This window comes from Oncorhynchus tshawytscha, linkage group LG07 (genome assembly GCF_018296145.1).
Source record: "Oncorhynchus tshawytscha isolate Ot180627B linkage group LG07, Otsh_v2.0, whole genome shotgun sequence".
Classification (NCBI taxonomy): domain Eukaryota; kingdom Metazoa; phylum Chordata; class Actinopteri; order Salmoniformes; family Salmonidae; genus Oncorhynchus; species Oncorhynchus tshawytscha.
The window spans coordinates 39,741,261-39,767,277 of NC_056435.1; the positions used below are offsets into that span (position 1 = coordinate 39,741,261).

Genomic DNA, 26,017 nt, shown 5'->3' on the forward strand with positions numbered 1-26,017 from the left:
GTTGATAGTACCACTCTGAAAGGTAAGACAGTAGCGCTCCGTGCTGTCCATATGTAGGAACAGACTCCATCCACTACACTTTTACAGTGAGCTCTTGTGTTTGGGATGCCTTGTGTTTGGTTGGACATATAGAGCAGTAGGCTACAATAGAAGTATTAATATGACAAAACAATAGAACTTTCATGTCACATCATGTGTGTTTTTTCATCACAGCACTGAGGACTTCTACCATGGCTGGCAAGGTAAGTGAAAGAGGGAAGTTATCTCTAACCTAACTGTTCCAACTAAATTAGACTAAAGGTATGGGAGTATTATGTACTGCATTAGCCTGGGTACCAGTGGGGTAATGCTAATGTTCAAGTTCCACTTCTTGTACTCCGAGTCATTGGCATTGACACGGGGTACAAGGAGTGGAATGTTAGCAGAAAGTGACTGGTACCCAGGCTAGTCCTGCATCAGATTATTCCATTTGAAAAATTATCTATATGATCTCAAACTCTATATGTGAAGTCAAACATGTTGTCCTACTTACATCGTGGCTGATTTTAAATGTCAGTTTAGTTAAAAAAAGAAAGAAAAAGAGGCTAATCCTAAGGGATTCACTGTCACTACACTCTCTCTGTAGATGGCAGGGGGTGTCCTCTCTCCTTTGGATAATCTGTGTGGAGTGGACTGTTCCAATGTCCATCCCCTGTTTTGTCACCTGTGCCATGAGCAGTACCAGCACCCATGCCTCTTAGACTGTTACCACATCTTCTGTGCACGCTGCCTACAAGGCAGAGCCAATGAAAGTCGTCTCAACTGCCCCCTCTGCGGGTAAGGGACTGAACTTAACTTACTGAAAGAAGCTTTCTGAACACACAAGCTGTGCATTTGATTTGACACTATTGTTAGTCCAAGACTAACTAAATGCCCCCAACCACATTTGTATCTTTGTGGTGACCTATAGTTACTTGTTACTTGTTTAAACATTGGGTTTGAGCATAAGGCATTGCATCTCAGTCTTGGCTATGAAATAGGAGGAATCCCCTTAAGAATCTGTGTAACTCTCAAGTTCTACAGGGCGCTTAGAGCATACATACTGCACAGCCAACTCTGATCTACACATGAATGGAGAACATGACAGGGACTCGCCTATCCTTACAATCAATACCAGCCTTAGTGGATGAAAGTCAAGCAGTCTGCTAAGGACTATGGCTCAGAGTGACCTGGTCTAGCCCGACCAAGGCAGGATGGTTTGAGCGGCTGGGACAGCTGCAGGGTCAGCCCTGGCTCTGAGTTAGCACCATGTTAAGGCCACCATGCAGTCACACTACAACAAAACCTACACAGGCATCTTGGCAATGGAGCCGGGAGCTCAGAGCAATTAAATGTGACCTCACAGTGCCCAATCCATGTTATCCCCTACTGGAGAATGAGTCATGGCCAACAGTATTACCTAAAGGCCCTCTGGATTAGATTAGCTCTCACTGATCAAAGAGCACTCTGGCTATGTGGAACAAAACTTCTCCAGGAAAAAGATTATACTGGAAATAAAACTGATCTTAGATTGGGCCTTTTCTATCACTAGAGTTTTCAGCATATGAATTTATCACTTATCTTTGATTATCTTCAAACCCAAAAACACAAGCAGATACAAAGAAAAGTGGTGGCAACCCCATTTAGATCACTGGATCAAGTAGTGATGAGCAACACATTGGGGATGATGTTACAGCCAAACTGATACACTGCTTTGTACAGATACCCCAATGTGCACACACTGGTTGAATCAATGTTGTTTCCAAGTAATTTCAATGAAATTACATTGAAACAATGTGGAGTAGATGTTGAATTGTCATCTGTGCACAGTGGGACAGTATGCAGCTGACATGATCAGTCATTTCAGTCCATTTCCTGAATACATCCTGAGGTCCCCTGATCAACTCCCCAACGTGATGCCAAACAAACAGTAGATTGCTGAAATAATTTCTGTCCAAATCGTTCCTCTGACATTGGGTAATTTTGAAACATGTTGGATTTTATTTGTAGGGGAGAAAGGGGATGACCGCAGGTCATCAGACTGTAAAATAATCTTACAACTAGCTGTAAGATTATCGCTTCTGCGGGTTCTGATAGTATCAAAGCCTACAGCTAAATCTGTCCCTGTAGATCTCTAGTGGTCCAGAGGGGCTTTGTTTCCCTGCCTGCCCGAGCCCACAACTGCTATGGTTGCTGCTTTGTTCTGCAGTTGCATTGTCCCCCCAGAACCCAAGGTCTCCTTGTGTGTTCTGTGATTACATATCTGGGATGAAACCAAACACTGGATCCCATCCGATCATGCAAGATGATAAGTTAAATAAAACATAGTTGGTACGAGTACGACTGCTATGGGATGGTTTCCCTATTTAAAATTGGCTCCCTGTGGCTCTCGACCAGGCATAAATTATACCAGAGTTCCTCTCATTCCAGGTATTGAAGAGCTTGCAGAAGTGAGCTGATGGATCTATGGAGGGACCATTGTGTAGTAGGCTACTAGAGGGAAGTGTGTTCCGAGGGGAGATAACCCAGTGGGCACACTCTCTCCCTGCAGGTCCCCCTGGCCCTGTGGCCTGTGCATGGGCAATACAGAAGTGCTGTGTGTTGCTATTTTCATCAGTACTACCAACCATCAGCGGTGGGAAAACTATCCAATTGTCATACTTGAGTAAAAGTAAAGATACCTTAATAGTAAATTACTCAAGTAAAAGTGAAAGTCACACAGTAAAATGCTACTTGAGTAAAAGTCTAGAAGTATTTGGTTTTAAATATACCTAAGTATCAAAAGTAAATGTAATTGCTAAAAAATATACTTAAGCATAAATAATTTCTAATTCCTTATATTAAGCAAACCAAATGGCCACTTTCCCTATTTTTATTTAATTTACGGATAGCCAGCGGCACACTCCAACTCTCTGACATCATTTACAAACGAAGCATGTGTTTAGTGAGTCCGCCAGATCAGAGGCAGTAGGATTCTCTTCCCTCCTCACCAATGTTTGTCTGGTTTGCATAGCAACAGGGTCTATTGTGTGCTACTAATAGGAGTGTAGCAAATTCCCGAGATGACATGGTTCTTGAGTGAGTGGATGGCAGTGGTGTAAAGTACTTAAGTAAAATGACTTTTTTGGGGCATCTGTACTTTACTATTAATATTTTTGACAACTTTTACTTCACTACATTCTTAAAGAAAATGAGATACTTTTTACTCCATACATTTTCCCTCACACCCAAAAGTACTCATTACATGTTTAATGCTTAGCTGGACAGGAAAATTATCTAATTCACACACCTATCAAGAGAACATCCCTGGTCACCTGTGTAATACTGCTTCTCTTGATAGGTGTGTGAATTAGATCATTGTCCTGTCCAGCTAAGCATTAAACATGTAATGAGTACTTTTGGGTGTGAGGGAAAATGTATGGAGTAAAAAGTATCTCATTTTCTTTAAGAATGTAGTGAAGTAAAAGTTGTCAAAAAATATTAATAGTAAAGTACAGATGCCCCAAAAAAGTAATTTTACTTAAGTACTTTACACCACTGCCATCCACTCACTCAAGAACCATGTCATCTCGGGAATTTGCTACACTGCTATTAGTAGCACACAATAGACCCTGTTGCTATGCAAACTAGATAAACATTGGCGAGGAGGGAAGAGAATCCTACTGCCTCTGATCTGGTAGAACCAGGTCAATGTTAGAGGTTGCATACTTAAACTCTAAAATGAATTATTGTTTGACATGTTTATGACATGCCATGTGTTTTACCTGTAGTAAAAAACTAGTCACGTACTGAATTCAGAATATGTTAGCAAAGCTTCTGCGATTAGATATGTTGCACCATCTGCTGGAGAGCCTTGGGAATGCAACTCACTACTCTTATGATCAGTGTAGCGAGAAATAAAAATTTGAATGAAGCACTGCATGAAACATTTTTACTGTGCTTTTGTTGCTGGATCCATCTGTGTCACAGATACCCATCAGTTGTAAAAGGAATGAATGCACTCCCACCAGAGGACCGTCTGCTGAAGTTCCTAGTTGATAACTCTACCGATGACTGTGAAGAGACAGTCCAGTGTGCCAACTGTGACCAGCAGAGCAACAAACAGGTACCTTACAACAGAAATAACTCTAACAAACCATGCTATAGATCTTAATAGAGAGCATTTATTATCATGGATCATATTGTGTGTGTGTGTGTTTTATAGGATACAGGGCCAATGTACTACTGTAACACGTGTAGCCAGCCCCTGTGTGGAGCTTGCAGGGATTCCACACACAAGGCCAAGATGTTCTCCCACCATGAGATTGTGTTCCTGGCCAAACGCACCAAAGTGTGCCACCGGATGTGCTGTGAGTACAACCTGTATTATGTTCACACTACAACAAGAGCTCAGCGGCTTCTAGCTATAATTACATTGTTATCTAATAATAACCTATGGTAACACTTTACGTTAAGTTTCCCCTATTACTGCGTAACTAACACAGTAATAACTGTTAACAACATAGATTTTACTAAGCTAACCAGGAGAAATTAAGAGACATGATAACATTAGGTATAACCCTTTTAGTTGCATTGCACAATGTAACAATCTTTGAGAAAGAACGGTGTACTTGCACTTTACATTAAGTTGCTTGCTCCTGGGTATGTACATTGTAAATACATGCATATCCCTTGTAACAACAATGTAATTACAGAGTTGGTTGTTAAAGATTGTTACATTGTAAAAAGGTTCATCCTAATGTTCTCCTGTCTCCTAATTTATCCTGGTCAGCCTATTGTCTGCAAAGGTTATTACATTGTAACTGCATAGTAACTATAAAGATTATACCCTACTGGGCTACACTTTACATTCAGTTGCTTGCTCCTGGGTAGGTACATGATAACTACAAGTATATCCTATGTAATTACAATGTTATTGCAATACATTTGATTCAGTATAGCCTTTGTGCCAGGTCATAACATAGAAATAAACTAATTGAAAATGGCCAGTAGTTAATGTGCCTTGTTACAATTGTTGTTACCAGGTCCTAGCCTATTTATCAACCCTGGTATTGCATGTGGATTCAATGGTAGTGGAACCTTAGTTCCGTAGTTACATGTACCAAGATCAGATTTTGGTTTGAGTTATTAACATGGTAATTCACAGGTGACTTTCAAATGTGTAACTACAAAACATTAGTTATATAGTGGAGCACGAGAATGTGTAATAATAACATCATTAGTTATATAGTGGAGCACGAGAATGTGTAATAATAACATCATTAGTTATATAGTGGAGCACGAGAATGCGTAATAATAACATCATTAGTTATATAGTGGAGCACGAGAATGTGTAATAATAACATCATTAGTTATATAGTGGAACACGAGAATGTGTAATAATAACATCATTAGTTATATAGTGGAGCACGAGAATGTGTAATAATAACATCATTAGTTATATAGTGGAGCACGAGAATGTGTAATTACAAAACATTAGTTATATAGTGGAACACGAGAATGTGTAATAATAACATCATTAGTTATATAGTGGAGCACGAGAATGTGTAATAATAACATCATTAGTTATATAGTGGAGCACGAGAATGTGTAATAATAACATCATTAGTTATATAGTGGAGCACGAGAATGCGTAATAATAACATCATTAGTTATATAGTGGAGCACGAGAATGTGTAATAATAACATCATTAGTTATATAGTGGAACACGAGAATGTGTAATAATAACATCATTAGTTATATAGTGGAGCACGAGAATGTGTAATAATAACATCATTAGTTATATAGTGGAGCACGAGAATGTGTAATTACAAAACATTAGTTATATAGTGGAACACGAGAATGTGTAATAATAACATCATTAGTTATATAGTGGAGCACGAGAATGTGTAATAATAACATCATTAGTTATATAGTGGAGCACGAGAATGTGTAATTACAAAACATTAGTTATATAGTGGAGCACGAGAATGTGTAATAATAACATCATTAGTTATATAGTGGAGCACGAGAATGTGTAATAATAACATCATTAGTTATATAGTGGAGCACGAGAATGTGTAATAATAACATCATTAGTTATATAGTGGAGCACGAGAATGTGTAATAATAACATCATTAGTTATATAGTGGAACACGAGAATGTGTAATAATAACATCATTAGTTATATAGTGGAACACGAGAATGTGTAATAATAACATCATTAGTTATATAGTGGAGCACGAGAATGTGTAATTACAAAACATTAGTTATATAGTGGAGCACGAGAATGTGTAATAATAACATCATTAGTTATATAGTGGAACACGAGAATGTGTAATAATACATCATTAGTTATATAGTGGAGCACGAGAATGTGTAATAATAACATCATTAGTTATATAGTGGAGCACGAGAATGTGTAATTACAAAACATTAGTTATATAGTGGAACACGAGAATGTGTAATAATAACATCATTAGTTATATAGTGGAGCACGAGAATGTGTAATAATAACATCATTAGTTATATAGTGGAACACGAGAATGTGTAATAATAACATCATTAGTTATATAGTGGAACACGAGAATGTGTAATAATAACATCATTAGTTATATAGTGGAACACGAGAATGTGTAATAATAACATCATTAGTTATATAGTGGAGCACGAGAATGTGTAATAATAACATCATTAGTTATATAGTGGAACACGAGAATGTGTAATAATAACATCATTAGTTATATAGTGGAGCACGAGAATGTGTAATAATAACATCATTAGTTATATAGTGGAGCACGAGAATGTGTAATAATAACATCATTAGTTATATAGTGGAACACGAGAATGTGTAATAATAACATCATTAGTTATATAGTGGAGCACGAGAATGTGTAATAATAACATCATTAGTTATATAGTGGAGCACGAGAATGTGTAATAATAACATCATTAGTTATATAGTGGAGCACGAGAATGTGTAATAATAACATCATTAGTTATATAGTGGAGCACGAGAATGTGTAATAATAACATCATTAGTTAAATAGTGTAACACGAGAATGTGTAATAATAACATCATTAGTTATATAGTGGAGCACGAGAATGTGTAATAATAACATCATTAGTTATATAGTGGAACACGAGAATGTGTAATAATAACATCATTAGTTACATGTAGAATAACCTTCATCAAGTGAATGTGTAATTAAGTGTTGCCTAATCTATTGACACAATTGTCAACATGTTCATGGGATGATTATCTTATTGTAAGGAACCAGTGATGTAATGGTCTAACATAATGTTTGTCTCCACAGCTCTCCACGATGAGCCCTACATCATGTTCTCCACAGAGAAGAAGTCGATGCTCTGCATCAAGTGTTTCAGAGACATGCAAGTGTGAGTGAAGCTCCTACTACAGCGACGCCACAGATTCAGACAGGAACACTGTGAGTAAAGCTAATTGATGTTTCTGCTAAATTCCACAGAGAGAGCCGGATACACTGCATCGATATTGAGACAGCATACATGCAAGGCTGTGAGATACTAGACCAGGCAGTGCTGGTAGGTGAATTGTGACTTTTGTTCTCTAGATACATTGTGTGTTATCCCAGTTAGAAAAACAAAGAGAGTTGCACACTCTATGTATAAACTCCAGGTATGTATTGGGTAAACAACCAATGTTTCGGCATCACTGTGCCTTCTTCAGGGTGATGTCATGAATGCTTGAACCAGGTTATGTAGACAAAACAGTGCAATTAGTGCAACCAATTACAATAGTGAGGGGTGTGTCATAATTGTCAGGTTAATTCAAATTAATTTTGTGAAACTGTTAAAAGACAATAGTTTACAGCATATTGAATATATTTGGCTATTGTTATCATTAGCATAAGATTATCATCAACATACATGATTGTTTCATTGAATTTCACATATACAGTGGGGCAAAAAAGTATTTAGTCAGCCACTAATTGTGCAAGTTCTCCCACTTAAAAAGATGAGAGAGGCCTGTAATTTTCATCATAGGTACACTTCAACTATCACAGACAAAATGAGGGGGAAAAAAATCCAGAAAATCACATTGTAGGATTTTTTTATAAATTTATTTGCAAATTATGGTGGAAAATAAGTATTTGGTCACCTACAAACAAGCAAGATTTCTAGCTCTCACAGACCTGTAACTTCTTCTTTAAGAGGCTCCTCTGTCCTCCACTTGTTACCTGTATTAATGGAACCTGTTTGAACTTGTTATCAGTATAAAAGACACCTGTCCACAACCTCAAACAGTCACACTCCAAACTCCACTATGGCCAAGACCAAAGAGCTGTCAAAGGACACCAGAAACAAAATTGTAGACCTACACCAGGCTGGGAAGACTGAATCTGCAATAGGTAAGCAGCTTGGTTTGAAGAAATCAACTGTGGGAGCAAATATTAGGAAATGGAAGACATACAAGACCACTGATAATCTCCCTCGATCTGGGGCTCCATGCAAGATCTCACCCCGTGGGGTCAAAATGATCACAAGAACGGTGAGCAAAAATCCCAGAACCACACGGGGGGACCTAGTGAATGACCTGCAGAGAGCTGGGACCAAAGTAACAAAGCCTACCATCAGTAACACACTACGCCGCCAGGGACTCAAATCCTGCAGTGCCAGACGTGTCCCCCTGCTTAAGCCAGTACATGTCCAGGCCCGTCTGAAGTTTGCTAGAGAGCATTTGGATGATCCAGAAGAAGATTGGGAGAATGTCATATGGTCAGATGAAACCAAAATAGAACTTTTTGATAAAAACTCAACTCGTCATGTTTGGAGGACAAAGAATGCTGAGTTGCATCCAAAGAACACCATACCTTATGTGAAGCATGGGGGTGGAATCATCATGCTTTGGGGCTGTTTTTCTGCAAAGGGACCAGGACGACTGATCCATGTAAAGGAAAGAATGAATGGGGCCATGTATCGTGAGATTTTGAGTGAAAACCTCCTTCCATCAGCAAGTGCATTGAAGATGAAACATGGCTGTGTCTTTCAGCATGACAATGATCCCAAACACACCGCCCGGGCAACGAAGGAGTGGCTTCGTAAGAAGCATTTCAAGGTCCTGGAGTGGCCTTGCCAGTCTCCAGATCTCAACCCCATAGAAAATATTTGGAAGGAGTTGAAAGTCTGTTTACCCAGCAACAGCCCCAAAACATCACTGCTCTAGAGGAGATCTGCATGGAGGAATGAGCCAAAATACTAGCAACAGTGTGTGAAAACCTTGTGAAGACTTACAAAAAACGTTTGACCTCTATCATTGCCAACAAAGGGTATATAACAAAGTATTGAGATAAACTTTGGTTATTGACCAAATATTTATTTTCCACCATAATTTGCAAATAAATTCATTAAAAATCCTACAATGTGATTTCCTGGATTTTTTTTCTCATTTTGTCTGTCATAGTTGAAGTGTACCTATGATGAAAATTACAGGCCTCTCATCTTTTTAAATGGGAGAACTTGCACAATTGGTGGCTGACTAAATACTTTTTTGCCCCACAGTATATTTAATTGTTTCCAATATCATTCAATTTTTGTTACATGTAATATTTTGGTTCAACCATAATGCATATTTTGGTTCAACCATAATGCATAATAAGCATCATCAACAGGGGGAACATATTGGATGTATGTGGATAAGCTGTATAAATAATATATTCATTTATAAGACTTGTTCATAGAAAATTGTTAATTAGAAGGGCCTGAGATCCAGTTGTGTAAAGTACTTAATTAAAAATACTTCAAAGTACTACTTAAGTAGGTTTTTGGGGTATCTGTACTGCTTTTCTATTTATTTTTTGGACAACATTTACTTTTACTTCACTACATTCCTGAAGAAAATGATGTACTTTTTCTTCTCTACATTTTCCCTCACATGCAAAAGTACTTGTTAAATTTTGAACGCTTAACAGGACAGGAAAATTTTCCAATTCACGCACTTATCAAGATAACACGTGGGCATCCCTACTGCCTCTGATCTGGCGGACTCACTAAACACTAATGCATAATTTGTAAATTATGTCTGAGTGTTGGAGTGTGCCCCTGGCTATCTGTACAATTTAAAAACAAGAAAATGTCATCTGCTTTACTTAATATAAGAAATTTGAAATTATTTATACTTTTACTTTTGATACTTTAGTTTATTTTAGCAATTCCATTTATTTTTTATACTTAAGTACTTTTACTCAAGTAGTATCTTACTGGCTGAGCAACTTTCTACTAAGGTATCTATACTTTACTCAAGTATCACAACTGGGTACTTTTCACACCACTTCTGAAATCAAAGTCAATATTCAGACCACTAGAGGTCAATGTTTTTAAACAGGATATGCAGTAGGCATTCCTCCGTAGTAGTAGTAGTAGTAGGACCTCGATGTTACCTACTCTTCTTTGTAGAGCAACATGCTCAATGCCTGTGTACATTCTGAGAATTACATGTTTCATAGAGCTTGGTGAGAGCGTGGTTGTCCTATGGTTATTTTGAATACAACCTTCCACAACTTTCTGGGAATGGTGCAGGGTAGTTGCTTGGTTTTGGAACATTCTCAGCACATTTAAGGAATGACAAAAAAAACATTTTCTTAGAATTTCATTACTTTAACAGAACGTTTCCTAAAAGTACAAACATGGTCTTTCAATTTTGGTAATGCTCTTGGAACGTTCTCAAACTGGTTTGACATTGGGAATGTTCTCAAATAGTTCAGTTCTTCTGTGGGAATTCCAGTACTTCAGCATAATGTTTCCTACAGGTTTCCTCATGGTTCTATTCAAGCTAATGTTCTCAAATTGTTCTGAAAACGTTAAGAAAAGTTCAATAAAAACATCAAGAAAACTTTAGTAACGTTCAGAGAACGTTCTAAGAATGTTATTTAAAAAGAGTAACTTTCATGATTTTTTTTTTTTTACATCGAAAACCAGATGTTTTAAGATTAGTTATTAGAAACAAGTCAATTCTGGTCTTAATTTTGACAGTTTGTATATATTTATTTTGTCTATTAGTAGTAAAGCTAGCTGTTTTTGCCCCTATAGTGGTTCAACTCTACCATTGAAATCGTGATGCAGAGGCACCTTAAGAAGGTACCTCTATGTTATCACAAGGGAGGGCTTCTGTATGAAATCCGCTCCCTTCTAGATGTTCTGGGTAGTACCACCTCAAGGCTTACTAAAAAAAGCAGGTGACAGCGTGCCTTATTTGGCAATGGTATTGGTACTCTCAGTGGAGTTTGCCAATATATTTTGCATGATGCTTCCTTGACTTGACTACGGACATTACACAAAATTCAAAAGGCAGTAAGACACATTTACATTTTTGACAGTTTTTGCTTATCTTTTCATACACATCTATGTGCTTTTACAAAGAAAAACAAAACATGTAGGCTATCAGAATTATATGTTTATATTCGTAGCTACATCGATCAAAACAAGAAATATCTTGTCAATTATTTGTATATTTTCACTACCATGTCTGATTGGTGGCGTAGTTTGCTAAAACAGTTGGCTCATATTTAGTCGTTATGAGTTCTAATCCCACATGGAGCAGTTGTCTTTTATTTATTTTTTAATAATGTAATTTACAATATTCATCCCATGCCCACACACTTATAATTCTGAAAAGTGAAAGCATACCTGTGAGAGGGGTCGCCCTGGTACTATAGTAGTTGTAGGTTTTTATGCAGTTCCCAAGACCAGTCTGTGAGTTACTTTGACCACTGGAAAAATAGTTATTTCGTAAATACTGCAATGAGGGTTGGATTGAATTGAGCCCCTAATCCTTCATTTGCAAGGTGATGATTGCACTTTTCTTCCCAACACAATACTGCAATAAATGTCAGCCCACATTTTTTTTAAAGAATTTGCCCCCATGGGGTATTCAAATTTACACCGCAAGTGGCAATAGATGTCAGGAACTCGGCGTCGTGCCAATGTGAGCTAACTTTCCAGAGCCGTATTTGTATGCAATGCACATAATTGTATTTTCAGAGCCTGGCAGTGGACTTTTGGTAAGTATGCTTTAGTGATAAAGTGTTGGGATCAGGTACAACTAGGTTTACCCACCCCCAAAATGAATATTTCTAAGCAATTTCCCCCACCCACAACTTCTCACTAGAATAAATTTTTTATTTAATTTAAAGGTATTGGGCAAAGGCTGAAATTAGGGGTGAGAGTTACATTCTGAGAACGTGAAGATAATGTTCCATAAAAACAATCTTAAGTGTGTTCATGTGTGTTGGCCGCAGTCATTAATTGACCACACCTGATCTTAATGAGTGCTTGTTTCCTTTGAAATGGGGTCTATTTGGATAGACTGAAATGAACAGCTGTGTTAAAAAATACAGTATGCTAGCACCATTCTGGTGGCACTTTGGACTAATTCAATGGATAGAGAATAGAAGATTATATGTTCGAAGCTCATTGATCCCATGTCAAAATAAAATGTGTTTGCATGATTAATGCCAAAGGAAATTATATTCCATATGTTCAAACAAGTTAACTGAAAGTAAGTTAGCAATGTTATTGAATGTCTTATTGAAACATTCAATGAAAGTTTTAAGAAAGTTATTCAAAAACCTTGAAATAACCTATAATTTCCGTTCCCAAGTGTTAATAAAACCTCTCATGAAAACCTTCAAGGAACCAGAGTAAAATGTTCTCACAATCTCCCTGCAACCTAAAAATAAATGTTACTAGAACATGCAAAATTGTAACTACTACAGTATGTCAGGAATCATATTGCTTTGTTCCCATAACCAATGTAAAACCAAAAAGATACATTCCCACAACTTCCAAGGACAAATGTGCGCTAGCTGGGATTACATTGATATGTCACAGTCACTACCTCTGAAAATCACAGTTTTCCTCTGTAAGGGAGAAATTGAGCCATTTTTTACATTCAGCATCAGTATTATTTCTAACAAAGATACACTACATGACCAAAAGGATGTGGACACCTGCTCGTCGAATATCTCATTCCAAAATCATGGGCAGTAATATGGAGTTGGTCCACCCTTTGCTGCTATAACAGCCTCCACTCTTCTGGGAAGGCTTCCACTAAATGTTGGAACAATGCTGCGGGGACATGCTTCCATTCAGCCACAAGAGTATTAGTGAGGTCGGGCACGGATGTTGGACACTGATGTTGGGCGATTAGGCCTGGCTCACAGTCTACCTTACATTCAAACTTACAAAGGTGTTTGATGCAATTGAGGTCAGGGCTCTGTGCAGGCCAGTCAAGTTCTTCCACATCAACTTCAACAAACCATCTCTGTATGGACCTCGCTTTGTGCATACGGGCATTGTCATGCTGAAACAGGAAAGGGCCTTCCCCAAACTTTTGCCGCAAAGTTGGAAGCAGTGAATAGTCTAGAATGCCATTGTATGCTGTAGTGTTAAGATTTCCCTTCACTGGAACTCGGGCACCTAGCCCAGACCATGAAAAACAGTCCCAGACCATTATTCTTCCTCCACCAAACTTTACAGTTGGCACTGTGCATTAGGGCAGGTAGCTTTTCTCCTGGCATCCGCCAAACCCAGATTCGTCCGTTTGACTGCCAGATGGTGAAGTATGATTCATCACTCCAGAGAATGAGTTTCCACTGCCCCAGAGTACAATGGCGGCGAGCTTCACAACACTCCAGCTGACGCTTGGCCTTGTGCATAATGATCTTACTCTTGTGTGCGGCTGCTCGGCCATGAAAACCCATTTCATTAAGCTCCCGACTAACAGTTCTCCTGCTGACGTTGCTTCAGAGGCAGATTGAAACTCGGTAGTGAGTGTTGCAACCGAGGACAGATGATTTTTCGGTGGCCCCTTTCTGTGAGCTAGTGTGGCTTACCAATTTGCATTGTAGCCGTTGTTGCTCTTAGACATTTCCATTTCACAAAAACAGCACTTACAGTTGACAGGGGCAAATCTAGCAGGGCAGAAATCTGACGAACTGACTTGTTGGAAAGGCGGCATCCTATGACGATGGCCCCATTGGCATTTTATTAGGATCCCCATTAGCTGTTGCAAAAGCAGCAGCTACTCTTCCTGGGGTCCACACAAAACATGAAACATAATACAGAATGACATAATACAGATCATTATTAGATAACAACAGCTCAAGGACAGAACTACATACATTTTTAAAAAGGCACACGTAGCCTACATATCAATGTATACACACAAACTATCCAGGTCAACTAGGGGAGAGGCGTTGTGCTGCGATGTGTTGCTTTATCTGTTTTTTGAAACCAAGTTTGCTGTTTATTTGAGCAATATGAGATGGAAGGAAGTTTCATGCAATAAGGGCTCTATATAATACTGTACGTTTTATTGAATTCTTTCTGGATTTGGGGACTATGAAAAGACCCCTGGTGGCATGTCTGGTGGGATAAGTGTGTGTGTCAGAGCTGTGTGTAAGTTGACTATGCAAACAATTTGGGATTTCCAACACATTAATATTTCTTATAAAAAGAAGAAGTGATGCAGGCAGTCTCTCCTCAACTCTTAGCCAAGAGAGACTGGCATGCATAGTATTTATATCAGCCCTCTGATTCCAATTAAGAGCAAAATGTGCCGCTCTGTTCTGGGCCAGCTGCAGCTTAACTAGGTCTTTCTTTGCCGCACTGAACCACACGACTGGACAATAATCAAGATTAGACTAAACTAGAGCCTGCAGAACTTGCTTTTTGGAGTGTGATATCAAAAAAGCAGAGCATCTCTTTATTACCATCTTTGCAACCATTGAATCTATATGTTTTGACCGTGGCAGTTTACAATGTAAGGTAACGCCAAGTAATTTAGTCTCCTCAACTTGTTCAACAGACACACCATTCATTACCAGATTCAGCTGAGGTCTAGCACTTAAGGAATGATTTGTTCCAAATACAATGCTCTTAGTTTTAGAGATATTCAGGACCAGTTTATTACTGGCCACCCATTCCAAAACAGACTGTGACACTTTGTTAAGGGTTTCAGTGTCTTCATTAGTGGTGGTTGCTGATGCGTATATGGTTGAATCATCAGCATATATGGACAAACATGCTTTGTTTAATGCCAGTGGCAGGTCATTGGTAAAAATAGAAAACGAGTAGAGGGCCTAGAGAGCTGCCCTGCGGTACACCACACTTTACTTGTTTGACATTAGAGAAGTTCCATTAAAGAAAACCCTTTGAGTTATATTAGATAGACAGCTCTGAATCCACAATATGGCAGCGGTTGAAAGCCATAACACTTAAGTTTTTTCAACAACAGGTTATGGTCAATGATATCAAAGGCTGCACTGAAATCTAACAGTACAGCTCCCATATTCTTCTTATTATCAATTCCTTTAACCAATCATCAGTCATTTGTGTCAGTGCAGTACATGTTGAGTGCCCTTCTCTATAAGCATGCTGAAAGTCTGTTGATCATTTGTTTACAGAAAAATATCATTGTATTTGGTCAAACACAATTTTTTCCAACAGTTTGCTAAGAGCTGGCAGCAAGCTTATAGGTTTGCTGTTAGAACCAGTAAAGGCCGCTTTACCACTGTTGGGTAGTGGAATTACTTTGGCTTCCCTCCAGGCCTGAGGAAAAAGACTTTCCTTAATGCTCAGATTAAAAATATGACAGATAGGAGTGGCTATAGAGTCAGCCACCATCCTCAGTAACTTTCCATCTAAATTGTCAATGCCAGGAGGTTTGTCATTGTTGATCGTTAACAATAATTTTTCCACCTCTCCCACACTAACTTTACAAAATTCATACATGCACTGCTTTTCTTTCATTAATAGTTTTTTTATGCATGAATATAATTGCTCACTGTTTGTCGTGGTCATTTCCTGCCTAAGTTTGCCCACTTTGCCAATGAAATAATCCTTTAAAAAATTGCAACATCAAAAGTTTTTGTCATGAATAAGCAATCTGATTGGATGAAAGATGGAGTTGAATTTGTCTTTCTGTGACACATCGCCCCAGACCATGACGGACCCTCCACCTCCAAATCGATCCCGCTCCAGAGTACAGGCCTCGGTGTAATGCTCAAATGCAAATCTGACCATCAACCCTGGTGAGACAAAACCGCGACTGGTCAGTGAAGAGCATTTTTTGCCAGTCCTGTCTGTTCCAGCAATGGTGGGTTTGTGCCCATAGGCGACGTCGTTGCCGGTGATGTCTGGTGAGGACCTGCCTTACAACAGGCCTACAAGCCTCAGTCCAGCCTCTCTCAGCCTATTGCGGACAGTCTGAGCACTGATGGAGGGATTGTGCGTTCCTGGTGTAACTTGGGAAGTTGTTGTTGCCCTGTAGTACCTGTCCCTTAGGTGTGATGTTGGGATGTACCGATCCTGTGCAGGTGTTGTTACACGTGGTCTGTCACTGCGAGGGCGATCAGCTGTCCGTCCTGTCTCCCTGTCTCGCTGTCTTAGGCGTCTCACAGTACGGACATTGGAATTTATTGCCCTGGCCACATCTGCAGTCCTCATGCCTCCTTGCAGCATGCCGAAGGCACGTTCACGCAGATGAGCAGGGTCCCTGGGCATCTTTCATTTGGTGTTTTTCAGAGTTGGTAGAAAGGCTTCTTTATAGTGACCTAAGTTTTCATAACTGTGACCTTAATTGCTTACACGACCATTCCACAGGTGCATGTTCATTAATTGTTTATGGTTCATTCAACAAGCATTGGAAACAGTGTTTAAACCCTTTACAATGAAGATCTGTGAAGTTATTGGATTTTTACGAATTAACTTTGAAAGACAGGGTTCTGAAAAAGGGATGTTTCTTTTTTTGCTGAGTTTATATTAGCCCACACAGCTACAGCATGCTAAGTTTAGGACCTCATATTGAAGCTTTTAGAGAACCCAAACCCCCAACTGATGTATACAACAATCTTTAAATTATCTACTTTGGTTTAGATACAAGCATCATGAAACCTCATTTGACATAGTGAAAATACATTTTTGGGGGACCTAAGTTTGCTTACCACTTTTTCAATGTGGTTTCTTCCTTCACAGACTACATGAAATGATGACCTCTTCCTAAATATTTGGTCAAATTATACATTTTGTGTATGGTCACATATAAACAAGGATGGCTCAACATACCCCACTCTCCCCTAACGCACTCACAACTCCGTGGCCTAGTATGAATCTCCCTCTGCAACTCTGTTTCCATGCTGTATTTTACTTGACATAATATAGGATGCTTATGTTGTCAATTTTGAAAAGGTACCGGGTGGGTCTTGAGTTTGAGATAAAGCATATGTGTGTGGTTTAGCTACAGGTGAGTGAGAATATATACCATGACCATGTGTGAGCCTTGCTTTCTCTGTAGGCAGTGAAGGAGCTGCAGACATCAGCCCGTGAGGCTATTATCATGCTGAGGGCCATGATAGGGGCGGTGGGCTCCAATATGGAGGAAGAGGAGAATGCAATCTGCAACATCTTCACCAGTATGCAGGTAAGGACTCTTTTCATGACTCTACAGGACTCTTTTCAGGTCACCTGAAAAAAAAAAGATTATGTTGTTATTGAGATTTGAATGTATTAAATAAGCATTGTGAAGTTTAACTATCTAAGTGCAACACAATAAATATGATTCCACATTTGAATATGTGATATGCCCTTTACATGGAATATATAACTTTGAAGATGCTATGATGGTGCCTCACCACTGGGTGACTCTCTTGCTCTTTTTGTTAAAAGATTGCAAGGGTCTTCAGCTCTCAACAAAAACTCCATGAATGGACCAAACCCATACTGGTACAATTACAAGACAATGTGTACCACAAAATTACATTTTAGAGGAAATGAATCAGAAGTTAAATCCTCAGACAGTTATTTTGAAAAATGGAGGGTGGCAAACAAGGCCAACAGTCTTTTTCACAGTAGACCGACTACTAGCAGACGTTTTCATATCCATTTTCCTTGTGGTTAACTTTTTCTCTGCTCTCATCTGACAGGAAAGACTGGCTGAGAGGAAGAAAATTCTGTTGCGAGCGGCTCAAAGGTACTGCATTACGTTGCTATGAAACTGTTGCTTTGATAACATAAAAACTATGGATAGGCAATCTGATTGGCATGGATTGAACTTAGCGATTTTCCCTAGGTCTCAATGTGCTTTACATTGTACAGTTTGTACATAGTTAGCAAATCTCATTTACCAATGCGAATGTATTGCAGCGATTATATGTTACACCCTGGTGTAGGCTAGTTTCTATTTGACCCCATGAGATAGACTTCACAGTAAACCATTCAAACAAGAATGACTGGGCAAACAGAGTAAGGACTGCTTCAACACAACTACTCATCGTTCCATGTCCACAGCTGCAGTTCATGGTTACATTTAATCAATGAAAATGTGTAGATAACCTCTGGTATTGATATTTACTCTCTGGTAGCAGTCCATCACAACAAGTGGAGCAGGAAGCTAGATCCTGGGGGCCACTGGACTGCAACATTACTGCCTCTGAAGTCTGTATAGGAGAGAGTGTATCAAGTTGCATTCTGTAGAGATCTTCATTGAGATTTTTGGGCCCCGTGTCCACCATCTTTCTCGGCTCGCTGCCTGGAAGCGGCCCAGTGACTGTCTGGATTCCCAGAAGGGAGTTAAAAGCTATTTATGGCAGGCTGTGTGTTTCCGTCTCAGTGTCTGTCGGTGTGTATGTGTTTGTTACGGAGAGCAGAACATAGATAAGGACCTGGATACATGAAGTATGGGTTTCTGTATTGCATAACCCTCTGCATCGAGTGGATAGACGTGTAGTGGAAATGTTGTGTGTGTTTGTAGCCAACATGAAGAAAAGGAGAAGGCGCTAAAGGAGCAACTCTCACACCTTGCTGCCCTCCTGCCAACCCTGCAGGTTAGATCATCATATCTCTATATCCCCAGGCCTGTAATTAACAGTGTAGGTCAATAACTAGTTGTTACCTAGTTGATACCCATAAATACATTTGACAGTGGTATAGTTTTGCCATTATTACCTGGACAGTTTATTATTCACAAGCCCTCCAGTGTGGTTGACCTCTGACCCTCTCTGATGCCCTCTCCAAGGTTCACCTAGTCACCTGCTCAGCCTTTCTCAGCTCAGCCAACAAGTTTGAGTTTCTGGACATGGGATATGTGAGTACTGGCACTTTATATTCTGAAGAGAATCAAAGATAGAATGGGTAAATTAACCAGAGGTTTGCATCAAACATGGTGGCTCTCTCCTCCACAGCAACTAATGGAAAGGCTGAGGAGGATTGTGAAGCTCCCTCATCAACTGCGACCAGTGCAAAGCAGCAAAGTGAGTGTGGCTTGTCTACTCTGTTCTTACAAAACAATGTGACTTCAATCCACACTGCCCTTACAAAAAATATTGCTGTTTTGAAACTGCAGTAAAAGTGCAGTAACTGCAGTCGACTGTGGTATTTTGGATGCAGCAATTGCAGAATAACTGCAGTTATACTGTACACTGACTGAAATCTTTTTTTGTAAGGGTGTCATGTAAAATTTGCATTTAATACTATACACTCAGTAAATGTGTTGTCTCTTCCTTCAAAGAAAGGTGCTAGCCAATCTCTGACCCAGATGATCTCTCTCTCCCCTCAGATTAACACAGGCTACAGGGTTGAGTTTGCTCGCTGTCTGGAGCCCCTCCTGCTGCTGGGACAACGCCGCCCAGCCTCCATTACCGGAGCAACTAGTATTGCAGCCCTGTGAGTCTGCTTGGCCTTTAACTCTTGTGCAAAATATTCTTCCCTAATCTCTGTCTTTCAGTGTACAAGTGGGGCTTTTTAATGAGACTAAATCTCTGGACCCAAATGTTTGCACATATAAAATATGAGATGATCTCCTTGAAACATGAGATATAATATAAACAACTCTTGGAAGCACAACTGGCAGATGGTGATAACCACAGAGAGAGGGAAGGAGACTCCATTATGAGCCCCACTATGTCACTTATCCTGTCTGCCTGTAAGCTCTGGGCACAGACATGCTTAGGCTACGTAACTCACCTTTTTGGTGGCGGTCTTCCTGTTATAGCGGGCGCTAGTCCCGTCCTTTCCGTGCCAGAAATACGGGTGATAACAGTGGGCTGGGCCAGAGTGACCAGCGCAAAGCCAGGGTTCCAGGAAACAGCTTTTTCCAGCAAGGCTTTGTGTCTGTCTGGATATCACAACACAGTCTGGATCCCAAGCAAACCTTGACACACATGACAGTATGTCTCTCAATACACACACATACTGGGGTGTCAATGTATTTGGCTGAAGTATAAGACACAGTGAGGATGACTGGACCCAAATTCAAGGACTGAGCTTACACTGAGCTTAGCTGTTACCAGAGTTTTAACAGAATCAAAATGTCCCCTTCCAGAGCCTTGGTTCCTAGTTGGTGTAAGCTATAGTTGTAGGTATTTGACACAGACATAGAGATTCATTTGTTTTCAAAATGGACCCATTTGTTCTCACAAACTCATTCAGATGCAGACTCTGTCCCTGTCCATGTAGACACAAGGGACGCATGCTCCCTGACCAATTTTCCACATCAATCACTCCCAACTGTTCACAGGTCTGTAACTCCCCCTTTTCCCAAACCCCCAACATACTGACAGTCCTCCCTCCCAACCAGTGCCCCTTCCATGTAGGATACGGAGTGGGTGGGGACGGCACTGAGCAGGCTGGCACTATTTTTATCAGAATTTCACAGAACTCTCCAGGATTCATCTGGTAGCTAGGCACACAGGAGTGGCGGGGCCAATTGGTTCCATGCCACTGATGTCACTTCTTTTGCCAATGTCTTAAATTGGTATCAGTGGTGGGGGCAGCAAGTGGATGCTCAGAGGACTAAATGCGTATGGCAGGGTGAGAAAGAGACACTCACAGCAAACATTTAGAGACTCACTCTCGGGATAGTTCTACTGCTGTATCAGGGCATGTGCCAAGCAAGAAATCAGGACTGAAAGCATTCCAGGGCCCAGGTAAGCTACATGTCTTCCCCAGTTGTGTGCTGATAAACTTTTCCATAATTATAGAATATCTGTCTTTACCAACTGGCTAATGATATTTCCACCTGTTATATATTCCAGAGTTTATTCCGTGTTTCATTGGTATGATGCATAGCCCTCCCTCATTCGTGGACAATTGTGAACTATGACAAATATTTGGTTAAAATTGTAATATTAAGTGTTAGGAAAGTCTGTTAAAGCGGTCTACAGTATTACATGAATAGCTATCTATTACTCCAGTGGTAGTAGTGGTGGTAAGGAGTGAGGGAAAGCCAGGTCAGGGCCCATCTGTCTGTCCTGGTTGTCTCTTTGTCTTAAAGCTCACTGGAGACGGGGAGAATTTTATGTTTCCAGTTCAGCCGGGTCTCAAAAGCGACTCAAGTACAGTCTACAATATTTAGCATTTCCATTTGTTGCAAATACAGTATATGAAGCAATGGTTCTATTGTTCAAAATGTTATAGCGAAGTAATTTTCTGAACTGGAACTCGGGCAAGCAAATGTTTTACATTGTTAGTTGTAAACATGGTCTTCAGAATGCCATTATCGGAATAGCCTGTGTTGAGTTATGGTTTTGAGGTGCACGCTTCAACTATGAATCACTCTCTCTGGAACATTAGCAGTGAGAACACCTGAATATAATATTGAACATGAGGGACAGTATATTTATATAAAATGGGATAGATAGGCTGTAAAACGTACTCTCTGATATATATATTTAGAGCCTAAAATAAATAACTGTTACTTAGGACGAGGCTTCCCGATGAATGATGCCCTGTGGTTTTATCTCCCCTCCCTCAGGCTCCATTCCCCCTTCTCCATGTCGTGCCGCTCCCCGTCCCTCAGTGACATGCCCCTGGGCTCGGCCACGGGGAGAAAGTCTACCTCCCACCGCTACATCTGCACCAAGGTCCTCCTGGCAGAGGGGGGTGACACACCCTTTACTGAGCACTGCCGCAACTATGAGAACAGTTACAGGGTGAGTGACATGACCACAATGACAACAACTATGGGTAGAGCGACTTGGCCACTTCACTTGTGATAGGGTGTCTGTGACAGTGTTGGTGCGTGCGTGCGTGCATACATTCATCTGTGTGTTTGACCCAGACCCTCCAGACTGAGATCCAGAACATGAAGGACCAGGTACAGGAGCTACACAGGGACCTGACAAAACACCACTCCCTCATCAACACAGACACCATGGGGGAGATCCTGGACCGCTCCCTGCACATCGACGGACAGATCTCCTCCCAGTACTCCTCTGTGGAGACCATGAGGGCTCTGTTTGAAGAGGTACATCCACAGGCCCCATATCGAACAGCAGCAATATGTTTAGGAGGTCAAGCAGCTTATAGATCCTTTAATATATCCTATGTTTTGTGCACATGAATGACTTGGCCTTGTGAATGATTTGGCCTTATTAAAGGAAGTAAACCATATTTCCCTTTTAGATTTGGGAGGAGACCTTTCAGAGGGTCACTAATGAGCAGGAGATCTATGAAGGTAAGGTTTACCCATTAACTAAATATCAATCTGTTGTATGTACTGTATGTACATTTGGACTTGGTAACATGCATCATGATCTAATCCCATCTTTGGATGTGATGCATGTGCTTTGTTCTGTACTTTGACATGGCATTTGTATTCGACCACATTCTAGCACAGCTCCACGACCTGCAGCAGCTGAAGCAGGAGAACTTGTACCTGACCACCATCGCCCGACAGATTGGACCATACATCCTGTCTATCGCCAAGGTTAAAGAGCGCCTAGAACCAAGGTAATAATGATATACGGTTCCCTTACAAACTACAACTCCATCGATACAAAATACAGAAATTCTACGTCAAATATATAATTAAGTAAAATACTGGTCAAACCAGATTTCAGGAGCCCAAAGAGCTTCATGATGATCGCACAGAAACCATGCTGAAAATCTATGAGGACACCTCTATGGCCATGGACGCACAACACAGGTAACTCACAAACACATAACTGTGGTTAGTCTGTATACTACAGATAATATAAATAATGACCGGAAACTGGGACAGATTCCATTTTATAATCATGAAGGTGTTGAATGCACTATCCGAGCTATGTACCCTCTCTTTGTTTTCCTTGGCAGTGAAGACCACACCTGTCCCACTGACAGTGACTGGGAAAAGAACATGGACAACCGCTCCCTTATCATACAGTCTGATGAGGCTTCCATCAAGACCAATGACTACCATTGGCCAGGAAGGCAGACAGCCAATTACAATGAGATGCCATTATAAAGCAGAATGTTACACTTTTCCCTCCCCCCTGTTTCCTGTGTGGCCTCCAGCTCAACACAACAGGACAGGGACAGCATGTGACATTCTCCTCTGTTCAGATAGTCGCTCCTGACATTTCATGGTGACATTTCTTGGCAGGGAGGTGTTGTCATCAGCTCAGAGGTGAGTCCTTAGACAAACAGGTCTCAGAGGACTCCACTGACACTCACTGGACTCAATGACTAACAAATTGGAGTCAATGGACTCACTGAGAGGGCGGTGAATCCCCTCCAATCTCACTTGTCAATGTGAAAAGATCAATCTGATGGACCAGTAGAACACCTCATTATGGACTGAATGGATGGAGGATCTGGAGTTTTATGCTGAGGAAGTGACTACCATGTCTCAATCAACAATGCATGGTTTTAGACCTGCAATAACATACAGAGGGAGAGTGCTTCCTCAGTTGATATTTCTAAAATGGTCATATGTTGTTATGCTGTGTTGTCCTGAAAGGGCTATTCGTTTGATTGTATGGTTCTAAAACCAATGGTTGTATTTGTATCATATGATCACTAGTTATATACAGTACATAGTGGAATGTATCTGGTGATGTATGGCTTGTTGGTCCTCATCCTCAGGTCATAGATAGTGCTGGTGTGACCTCAGTAAATACAACAGTCAAATGTAATGATGCACATCAACTTGTGCATTAATCATGGAGAAACTGGGTGAGTAATTGTCAGTGTGTTTTCCTTAAATTACCCAAGAATATGCAGCAAATTGGTGAAGCCGAGCTTATGTGAGGGAAGCAATGGCAAAAATGTTGCGTCAGGCGCTGCTCCAGAATCTCCCATGTGTTCAATTAGGTTGAGAGCTGGTGACTGAGACGGCCATGGCATATGGTTTACATCGTTGTCTTCCTCATCAAACCATTCGGTGACCACTCGTGCCCTGTGGATGGAGGAATTGTCATCCTATGGGGGCATAGCCATGGTAACCGCAATACCCCATAATGACAAATGCGAAAAACAGTTTTTTAGAAATGTTTGCAAATGTATAAAAAACAGAAATACCTTATTTAGATAAGTATTCAGACCCCTTGCTATGAGTCTCAAAATTGAGCTCAGGTGCATCCTGTTTCCATTGTTCATCCTTGAGATATTTCTACAACTTGATTGGAGTCCACCTGTGTGTTAATTTAAATTGATTGGAGACGATTTGGAAAGGCACACCTGTCTATATAAGGTCCCACAGTTGACCGTGCATGTCAGAGCAAAAACCAAGCCATGAGGTTGAAGGAATTGCACATAGAGCTCTGAGACAGGATTGTGTCGAGGCACAGATCTGGGGAAGGGTACAAAAATATTTCTGCGGCACTGAAGGTCCCCAAGAACACAGTGGCCTCCATTATTCTTAAATGGAAAAAGTTTGGAAACCAGCAAGACTCGTCCTAGAGCTGGCCGCCCGGACAAACTGTGCAATCGGGGGAAAAGGGCCTTGGTCAGGGAGGTGACCAAGAACCCAATGGTCACTCTGACAGAGCTCTAGAGTTACTCTGTTGGGATGGGAGAACCTTCCAGAAGGACAACCATCTCTGCAGCACTCCACCAATCAGGACTTTATGGTAGAGTGGCCAGACAGAAGTCACTCCTCAGTAAAGGCACATGACAGCCCACTTGGAGTTTGCCAAAAGGCACCTAAAGACTCTCAGACCTTGAGAAACAAGATTCTCTGGTCTGATGAAACCAAGCTTGAACTCTTTGGCCTGAATGCCAAGCATCTCGTCTGGAGGAAACCTGGCACCATCCCTATGGTGAAGCATGGTGGTGGCAGCATCATGCTGTGGGGGTGTTTTTCAGCGTCAGGGACTGGAAGACTAGTCAGGATCGAGGCAAAGATGAATGGAGCAGATAACAGAGATCCTTGATGAAAACCTGCTCCAGAGCGCTCAGGCCCTCAGACTGGGGTGAAGGTTCACCTTACAACAGGACAACGACCCTAAGCACACAGCCAAGACAACGCAGGAGTGGTTTTGGGACAAGTCTCCGAATGTCCGTGAGGGGCCCAGCCAGACCCCGGACTTGAGCCCGATCGAACATCTCTGGAGAGACCTGAAAATAGCTGTGCAGCAATGCTCCCCATCCAATCTGACAGAGCTTGAGAGGATCTGCAAAAAAGAATGGGAGAAACTCCCCAAATACAGGTGTTCCAAGCCTGTAGCGTCAAACCCAAGAAGACTCCAGGCTGTAATTGCTGCCAAAGCTACTGAATACTTATGTAAATGTGATATGTTTTTTATTATTTCAGAAATTAGCTTTTCTGAAACTGTTTTTGCTTTGTCATTATGGGGTAATGTGTGCAGATTGATGAGGATTTAAAAAAATCTATTTTAGAATAAGGCTGTTACCTAACAAAACGCCAAGGGGTCTGAATACTTTCCGAAGGCACTGTATGTGGAAGTATCTGCTGTCAATATACTTTGAATCCCTCATTAAGTGTTTTCATTATTTTGTCAGTTACCTATAAATATTTATCTGGTGTAAATACTATTCCTTATTTGTCCTTTCCCATTTTCTTGTATGTTTATTTTTTTGTTTGTCTGTTGAAGACATGTCCATACAAAAACGTATTTCCATATTATAAGAAATCCGTTGCTTCACCAGTAATTAATATCCCCTTTGTATTGTGGATAGAAGCAGGAATGACCTCTATGCAGGAAAACCAGGCCTACATACAGATGGATGATGTAGAGCAGAGGTTGAAGGTTATTTACGTT

At 40.5% G+C, this 26,017-nt stretch overlaps 1 protein-coding gene across 1 annotated transcript; it reads left to right on the top strand.

Annotated features, from left to right (window-relative positions):
* The first annotated feature begins 60 nt into the window (after window positions 1–60).
* On the top strand, window positions 61–24,221 carry LOC112254487 (RING finger protein 207-like). Its single transcript, XM_042324396.1, has 18 exons — window positions 61–242; window positions 626–816; window positions 3,988–4,123; window positions 4,223–4,367; window positions 7,316–7,397; window positions 7,487–7,562; window positions 17,332–17,457; window positions 17,960–18,006; window positions 18,787–18,859; window positions 19,051–19,119; window positions 19,217–19,285; window positions 19,591–19,697; window positions 21,787–21,964; window positions 22,093–22,278; window positions 22,437–22,488; window positions 22,646–22,763; window positions 22,867–22,959; window positions 23,109–24,221. Exons 1-18 carry the CDS (start codon window positions 183–185, stop codon window positions 23,257–23,259), a joined length of 1,959 nt encoding a protein of 652 aa, XP_042180330.1. The 5' UTR covers window positions 61–182; the 3' UTR covers window positions 23,260–24,221.
* Window positions 24,222–26,017: the final 1,796 nt, after the last annotated feature.